This window comes from Loxodonta africana, chromosome 1 (assembly GCF_030014295.1).
Source record: "Loxodonta africana isolate mLoxAfr1 chromosome 1, mLoxAfr1.hap2, whole genome shotgun sequence".
In the NCBI taxonomy this organism is placed as follows: domain Eukaryota; kingdom Metazoa; phylum Chordata; class Mammalia; order Proboscidea; family Elephantidae; genus Loxodonta; species Loxodonta africana.
This window is the reverse complement of record NC_087342.1, coordinates 89618540-89627477: the sequence shown is the minus strand read 5'-3', so window position 1 is coordinate 89627477 and position 8938 is coordinate 89618540. Positions and strand designations below refer to the sequence as shown.

The following is an 8938-nucleotide window of genomic DNA, read 5'->3' as shown; positions in this document are numbered from 1 at the left end:
CAAAGTTGGAAGACTTACTTCCTAATTTTAAAACTTAACTGCAAGGCTACAGTATCAACACAGAAAACACCTGCAGGAAATAATGCCTTAGCCTCAATATTTTGCTTTCTGCTGAGGGCCTGCCTGCACTTTCTTCCTTCTGCATCTCTGGCTTCACCTACAAGTTGCCAATTCATCAGATCCCCTGAATGGCCTTGCACTTAAGAATCGAAGTGATAAGAATTCTTCTCCTGTTGCTGTTCCAGGGAGTCCCTGAGGACATACTTGCCAGTGAGTACAGCATAGGCCTTGAGATAGGGTGGAGTCGGTGCGTGGTAATCGGGGGGAAGTAGGATCAAGGAGATCAGAGAGACGAAGATGAAAGGTGAGAAGAAGTCCTGACTTTTGGTTTCTACTGCCCTCCTAACTTGACCTTTGTCACCTAGGAAACATCATTTTCACTCTCTGGGCCTCAATTTTCTCTGTAACATTGGGACACTGCTCCTTTATGGAGGGTATCATTAGACTGGGTGAAATGACATGTGAGGCCACATGGTACCTGCTAGGGCTCCGTGCACATTAACCTATTTCTTTTAAAAGCTGTTTGGATAATGAGAATTTTGTTTATTTTGCTGAAGAACATTTGCCTTGGGGAGTCAAACAGGTTGTAATAGCAGAGGAAAGAGTACAAGTCAGGTCACTGGATATGAAGCCCAAGATTGTTTCTGTGAAAATCTCATTGTCCCCAAATTATTTCTTCTCTATATAAATGAGTTCATGCATGTGACGCTCTTAGAACAGTGCCTGACAGAGTGAGAGGTGAATAACTGTGAGCCTTGTGAATAACCCAAGAGGAAAAAAAGAAAAGTTTGGTGACTTTTCACATTCTGTTCCTTTACCTGGAAGGCTGCCTCACACCAGCTAGCTTCTAGAGCTAGTGTGTCTGCCCAAACTAAACACTTCATCTCAAGTTTGTCTTCTCAGAAAGCTCACTGTCACCCACACCACCTCTGCCTCAGTTTGATTAGGGCCACTCCCTGGACCCCCCTGACTTTCTTCATGGTACTGGCCACGTGTGTATCATCTCTTTGCAAACTCTCTCACAAGTCTTTGAAATTCTCGAGGCAGGAAGGAACCATTTCCCGGTCCTGAACCTTGCATAAAGTACCCCTGTATAAATGAAAATACATTTTACCCCTCAAAAGAGGCCTGGGAAACTCTGCACATATGATTCAGACTCTTCAGAGGGGGCTCTGCTCTGCTTGCCTTCCTTTTTTTTCTTCACATATTTCCCCACAGCAGGAGGAAATGAGCTAGCATGGCTAGTGCGGTCTGTGACAGAACCAGCCACAAGGGATTGCTAAGCCCCTATTAGGCAAAAAGGCAGCGACGGGTCGAAAGGAGAGGTTTAAAAAAAAAAAAACAAAAAACTTCCGGGTTTCACTTCTTGCCCCAGGCTTCAGTTGCACTATCTTCCTCCCACCACCTACAACCCACTGTGGAGGTTTGAGCCAGTCCCCTTGAACCCTAAGGCGGGGAGCTGAGCTTTCAGCCTAGAGCCCCTTGCTTCTTACTCAGCCCAGAGAAAATTCTCAGTGCGCAAGCCGCGCAGAGAGCCCCCTTTTCCCTATCTCGGAACCCCTATTTTAAGGGCGCTGTAGCTATGGAGGAGGACTCCCACTTTAAAAAATCCTCTTCCTCTGTGGAAAACTGCTTGAGAACCAACAGTAGCAGTCTCTCACTCCGGGGTTACTGTAGGTGGATCCTTGGCCAGAGTCCGCCCCAGATCGCAGATGAAGCCCGGGGTCTGCAGCCAATTATTCAAAAATAAACAAAGCAAACCAGTTTCACGCAGCGGTCAGGTCTGTCCATACCCTAACTCATCTAAGGAAGGACGTAGGAAGGCGCCTTCCAAAGTAACCACTTCAGACATCCATCCATCCACGCATCCATAAATGTTCAAACGTCATAGGAAGTAAATGTACCCAAATTTTACAATTACCTTTGCAAAAAAAAAAATTGTAAATGACCAGTTGAGAAAATTTAATGAGAAAATGTTGTGTCGGACGTTATTGTTGGGCTGTATCCATGTCCCTGTGTATACAGCAAGGCGCTTTCAGTGACAGCTGTGCACACGCCTAAGGGTTAGCTTCCTGCTTCCACAGCCCACGCCGAGCTCTAACAGTCTTCTCTCATTTCCCCAAGAAGTCCCCAGGTAACTGCTGATTCTGAATTCTGAGTTTCAGTGTTACTCAAACAACGGTTCTACTGCACTTTACTTTTTTATTGGACGTTTTAAACAGAGGGGGAAAAACAACGTAGTCAGAAGAGCCAAACAGCCTTTTCATTATTATTATTTGGAATCGCCAGTCTTCTATTCCTGCATATGTGATGTTTTCAAACATACCTACTATCTGTTTTAATAATACACCATCCTCAGTTAACGTGTTTGGTTACCTTTTTTCAGGTTGCTAATCATCCCTTTGGGGGCAGTGGTGGTTCAGTGGTAGAATTCTCGCCTTCTGTGCGGAAGAATGGGCTGGATTCCCAGCCAAAGCACCTTAGCACACCTATCCCCCACCTGGCCACCTGTCTGTCAGTGGAGGCTTGTGTGTTGCCATGCTACTGAACAGGTTTCAGCAGAGCTTCCAGACTAAGACGGATGAGGAAGAAAGGCCTGGAGATCTGCTTCTGAAAATCGGCCAAGCAAAACCCTTTGGATGGCAACCGTCTGATCCTCAACGGATTATGGGGATAGGGCAGGACCGGGATGTTAGATGATTCAGAAGTTGATTTAAGACTTTTGGGATGATGTGATGAGTCGGGAACAACTGGGCGGCAGGTAATGCAATCATTCTTTTAACAGCTCCAAGGTTTTTCATGTATAGCTTTAACATGTTAAAACAAAAATCAAGTCGAAAATAAGTTTTTAGTTTATTCGAACACAACAGCGGTCTGAATCAGGTAGCAACGAAACTGAAAGAAGCTGGAAACTCCGAAGGAAAACAGTGGAGAAAACCTTTTATAGAACGAACGCAGAAGCGAAGCAGCTTTAAAATCGCTTGGTTGGAACTGGGTGCTTAACTTTGAGTCGGGGAGCTTGGTGTTGTGAGTTTAGCTGAATTGTCATCCCTAATTAGCCCGTGATAAGTTTTGCTTATGTAAGGAGTCAGGCTCTAGAGTCCTGCCAGTCTTACTGGTCTATCGAATTTCTTTATCAAACATTATTTGCAATTTGGGGAAAGGAAGAAACCCAGGCTCTGAGGCTGAGAGACCCGCTCAGGGTAAAAAGTCCCTTAAAATGTGTACCGTCTGGACTATCCCTGGCTGCTGGCTGACTCGGTGTGGCACTGGGGTTGGGACAAGCAGCGTTTTCATGTTTTCCGGGAACCAACTCCAACTGAACCCTCCCAGACTTTACAACTGCAGTGTGCTGCCCTGTTCTTGGTTTCACTTCTCAGCCCTTTCAAGCTAAGCATCGGTTTCTATTCTTCCAAAGCCCCTCCCACAGGCCTACTTGCAAGAGCAGGTTTGAGAGTCAGGCTGTGCTGGCGTGTTTGACCGATTTTTGGCGGCCGCGGGAGTGTTGGTTGGCACAGTCTCAATGGCCGACGCGATGGTGTGGGCTCTTCTCGTTCACGTGTTCCTGAGCTTGATGCAGGAGGCGCGAACCAGTGAGTGCGGGCGCTGGGAGGCGGCATGGCTGGGAAGAAGAGCTGGAGAAGCCCGGGGGAGGGGGAAGGGAGAGAAGGTCTCCAAACTGCCATCTCCCGGATCAGGGACGACTTTCCACAGTCTTAGTGGTGACAGCCACTGGCCTCTGCTCACCAGGGGGCAACCTCTGGCAAAAAAAGGGCATAAGGTACAGACCATACGGGGCGGGGGGGGAAAAAACCCAAACCCACTGCCGTCGAGTCGATAGCGACCCTATAGGACAGAGTAGAACTGTCCCACAGTTTCCAAGAAGCGCCTGGCACATTTGAACTGCCAACCTCTTGATTAGCAGCTGTAGCACTTAACCTCTACGCCACCAGGGTTTCCAACCGTATGGAAGCTGGCAGATTTTCTGCAAATGTGGCCAGGAGTCGTGATTGCTGCTGCTTGCTCTGCTTGCAGTAGAGGCTCTTGGTGACCTTTTTTAGCAAAAGGAAGAAGGCCCTGGGTGGCACAGATGTTTGCGTCCCACTAATGGAGCCCCGGTAGCGCAATGGCTAGAGCTGGGTTGCTAACCAAAAGGTCGGCAGTTTGAATCCACCAGCCGCTTCTTGGAAGCCCTACGGGGCAGTTTTATTCTGTCCTATAGGGTCGCTATGAGTTGGAATCCACGCGACGGCGATGGGTATGGTTTTTTGGTTGACTAACCTAAAGGTTGGCTATTGGGACCTACATAACGGGGCTGCTGAATAAAGTCCTGGCGATCTGCTTCCATAAAGATTACAGCCAAGAAAACCCTGTAGAGCAGTTCTACTCTGTAACGTCTGGGATCACCATGCATAGGAATCCACTGGAGGGCAACAGGTTTGTTGTTTGTTTGTTCATTTGTCTTTTTAGAAAAGGGGAGATTTGTTGAACATTTGGAAGAATGAAGCTAGGTATCTGGGAATCAGTGGTCTCCAAGGTTTTAAAAATATGCACCCTTACCATTTAAACTCTATTCATGTTTAAAGTATATACATGTTCTGTTGTACTAATAATACATTATGTGCCTTATAAAACATTTTTTACAATGGAAATTCTAAAAAGATGGGAGAAAGATAAAATATTTTAAATAATGATCTTTCTTGCAAATAGAATATTTTTGCTCTCACAAAGTTAGTTGTAAGGTGTTCAAGTGAAAGCAATGTAATTGAATATGCTTGATTGTTTTGAAAATTATGCTCTGACAGTTTGTGATACAGCCATTTGATGGTCTAGTTCTAAGCTGAGTTCATTTTGATCATCCTGGGTTTTAATAACTGTCATAGCTGAAAGAGATAACATACACACACACACACCCCTCATACATTCAAGTGGACAAAATGCATCACTGATGTACTCATTAAAACATGATTCATTTGGGAAAATCTCACTCCAAATTATATAAAGTTTTTTTTTTTTTTTTTTACCAGCTACTGTATTTCTATCCTTTTATGTAAACTAATGACAAACCATTGACTCAAGCCTCACATCTACGAGCATGGTTGTGCAGCAGCTGTTGTTGAACTTGAGTCTGGAAATGCAGCAGGAAAGGCAGATGGTAGGCCAGGATCACAACTCAGTTGCTGACTGAAATGTTCCCTTACCAGCCAGCCTGATGGAAAATGAAACGAACTCATGACATTCATATCTGGCAGCAGGAGAGTTTGGTGGGGTTTTCCCTGAGAAGTGGGTGAACTACATTGACCACAATTCTTTTTTAAGTTGCACCTATTTGTGAGCAAGAGAGATGGGTTTCAATTAAAGCTTTGCTACTAAGCCTCAGTGTTCTCACCTCTAACGTGGAGTGTTAAGAATTAAAATACAGTGATATGGGTGGTGCTTGCACAACGTGATTAATGTAACTGATATCACTAAATTGTACGCCGGAAAAATGTTGAATTGGCAAATATTGTTTTACTTTTACAACAATAAAAAAGAAAAAAAAAAAGAGAATTAAAAGCCTAGGCCACACAGCAGGTGCTCCATGACAATGATAATAATATTTGGAAATAAATTTTTTTTTTTCTGTGTAAACCTAACTGATCTAGTGAGGAATTTGAATGGTAGAATTGTGTGATCATTTCCACATGTGTACATTTCTTATTGGAGTGTACGGACCCAGTAGCCCATGACCTGGCTGCTGGAATCAGCCTTACAGAGAATGGAGAGCTGAGGGGAGTTTGTCATTAGCATCTTTCTTGTGCCCTTGGTTTTTAGTTTGTTTTTTCTCTCCTCAATCAGACCACAGAATCCAGTGTCTCTGAAGATCTAGCAGCCTCCCTATTATTGAGTAACCATATTGAGGTCCAGGGTCGTGGTGGGCAGGGACCTCTGGTTTGCATGTCTCAGGAAGGACCCTTGATTTGACTTGGCTCAGCAGGGGCTTATCTATGGGATCCAGAGCTGAGTGTGGGCAGAGTCAGTATGCGGTGAGAGGAGCTTGTTCATTAAAGAAGTTCAAGCTTAGGGGAGAATTGGAGGGGCGGGTGTAGGATGCTAGGGAAGCTGCGTTTCTCCTGCTTTCAGGGGCCTATATTGAAGGATGTGCTGTGGGAATGCAAAGAAGAGATGGAAGGGAGTTGTCAAAATAGCTTGGTAGCAAAGGTAAAAAATGGAAACAGCGTCAATATAGACAGCAAAGTTTTTTTTTTTTAATAATTTTTATTGTGCTTTAAGTAAAAGTTTACAAATCAAGTCAGTCTCTCACACAAAAAGCCACACATACCTTGCTACACACTCCCAATTACTCTCCCCCTAATGAGACAGCCCACTCTATCCCTCCACTCTCTCTTTTCGTGTTCATTTTGCCAGCTTCTAACCCCCTGCACCCTCTCATCTCCCCTCCAGGCAGGAGATGCCAACATAGTCTCAAGTGTCCACCTGCTCCAAAAAGCTCACTCCTTACCACCATCCCTCTCCAACCCATTGTCCAGTCCAATCCATGTCTGAAGAGTTGGCTTCGGGAATGTTTCCTGTCCTGGGGCAACAGAAGGTCTGGGGGCCATGACCAGTGGGGTCCTTCCAGTCTCAGTCCGACCATTAAGTCTGGTCTTTTTAGGAGAATTTAGGGTCTGCATCCCACTGCTCTCCTGCTCCCTCAGGGGTTCTCTGTTGTGTTCCCTGTCAGGGCAGTCATCGGTTGTAGCCAGGTACCATCTAGTTCTTCTGCTCTCAGGACGATGTAGTCGCTGGTTCATGTGGCCCTTTCTGTCTCTTGGGCTCGTAATCACCTTGTGTCCTTGGTGTTCTTTATTCTCCTTTGATCCAGGTGGGTTGAGACCAATTGATGCATCTTCGATGGCTGCTTGCTAGTGTTTAAGACCCCAGATGCGACACTTCAAAGTGGGATGCAGAATGTTTTCTTAATAGATTTTATTATGCCAGTTGACTTAGAAGTCCCCTGAAACCATGGTCCCCACACCCCTGCCCCTGCTACGCTGGCCTTTGAAGCATTCAGTTTATTCAGGAAACTTCTTTGCTTTTGGTTTAGTCCAATTGTGCTGACCTCCCCTGTATTGTGTGCTGTCTTTCCCTTCACCTAAAGTAGTTCTTATCTACTATCCAATTAGTGAATGCTCCCTCCCCCTCTCCCTCCCTCCCCCCCTCGTTACCACAAAAGAATGTTTTCTTCTCAGTTTAAAGTATTTCTCAAGTTCTTATAATAGTGGTCTTATACAATATTTGTCCTTTTGCAACTGACTAATTTCACTCAGCATAATGCCTTCCAGGTTCCTCCATGTTATGAAATGTTTCACAGATTCCTCACTGTTCTTTATTGATGCGTAGTATTCCCTTTGGAAACTCTATGGGGCAGTTCTACTCTGTCCTATAGGGTCACTAAGAGTCAAAATTGACTCGATGGCAGTGGGTTTCTTGGTGGGTTAGTATTCCATTGTGTGAATATACCATAATTTATTTATCCATTCATCTGTTGAGGCGCACCTTGGTTGCTTCCATCTTCTTGCTGTTGTAAACAGTGCTGCAATAAACATGGGTGTGCATATATTTGTTTGTGTAAAGGCTCTTATTGCTCTAGGATATATTCCAAGGGGTGGGATTGCTGGATCGTATGGTAGTTCTATTTCTAGCTTTTTAAGGAAGCGCCAAATTGATTTCCAAAGTGGTTGTACCATTTTACATTCCCACCAGCAGTGTATAAGAGTTCCAATCTCTCCACAGCCTCTCCAACATTTAATCTTTTGTGTTTTTTAGATTAATGCCAGCCTTGTTGGAGTGAGATGAAATCTCATTGTAGTTTTGATCTGCATTTCTCTAATGGCTAATGATCGTGAACGTTTCCTCATGTATCTGTTAGCTACCTGAACGTCTTCTTTAGTGAAGTGTCTATTCATATCTTTTGCCCATTTTTTAATTGGGTTATTTGTCTTTTTGCAGTTGAGTTTTTGCAGTATCATGTAGATTTTAGAGATCAGGTGCTGATCAGAAATGTCATAGCTAAAAACTTTTTCCCAGTCTGTAGGTAGTCTTTTTACTCTTTTGGTGAAGTCTTTGGATGAGCATAAGTGTTTGATTATTAGGAGCTCCCAGTTATCACGTTCTTTATAATGTTTTGTGTACTGTTTATGCCATGTATTAGGGCTCCTAATGTTGTCCCTATTTTTTCTTCCATGATCTTTATCGTTTCAGATTTTATATTTAGGTCTTTGATCCATTTTGAGTTAGTTTTTGTGCATGGAGTGAAGTATGGGTCTTGTTTCATTTTTTTGCAGATGGATATCCAATTATGCCAGCACCACTTGCTAAAATAAAACTGTCTTTTCCCGATTTAACTGTTTTGGGGACTTTGTCAAATATCAGCTGCTCATATGTGGATGGATTTATGTCTGGATTCTCAATTTTGTTCCATTGGTCCATGTATCTGTTGTTGTACCAGTACCAGGCTGTTTGGACTACTGTGGTGGTATAATAGGTTCTAAAATGAGGTAAAGTAAGGCCTCCTACTTTGTTCTTCTTTTTCAGTAATGCCTTATTTATCCGGGGCCTCTTTCCCTTCCATATGAAATTGGTGATTTGTTTTTCCATCTCATTAAAGAATGTCCTTGGGATTTGGATCGGAATTACATTAAATGTATAGATCGCTTTTGGTAGAATAGACATTTTTATCATGTTAGGTCTTCCTATCCACGAGCAAGGTATGTTCTTCCACTTATGTAAGTCTCTTTTGGTTTCTTGCAGAGGTGTGCTGTAGTTTTCTTTGTATAAGTCTTTTACATCTCTGGTAAGATTTATTCCTAAGTATTTTATCTTCTTGGGGGCTACT

General features: G+C 43.8%; 1 protein-coding gene across 16 annotated transcripts in view; it reads left to right on the top strand.

The window, feature by feature from the left end:
* The first annotated feature begins 3441 nt into the window (after positions 1–3441).
* Positions 3442–8938, top strand: part of LOC100671814 (HLA class I histocompatibility antigen, B alpha chain-like) — a 43852-nt gene continuing 38355 nt past the window's right edge. For 11 of the 16 annotated variants that reach the window (XR_010321589.1, XR_010321588.1, XR_010321586.1 and 8 more), the window contains exon 1: positions 3447–3653. Coding sequence is in view for 7 of the 16 variants with exons in the window: in XM_064282854.1 (XP_064138924.1) it covers positions 3584–3653 (70 nt within the window). In the remaining 9 variants the exon portion in view is untranslated. Of the gene's footprint in view, positions 3654–4412; positions 4498–8938 lie in introns of all 16 variants that reach the window. The other 5 variants (XR_010321593.1, XM_064282900.1, XM_064282896.1 and 2 more) reach the window with 3 other exon arrangements.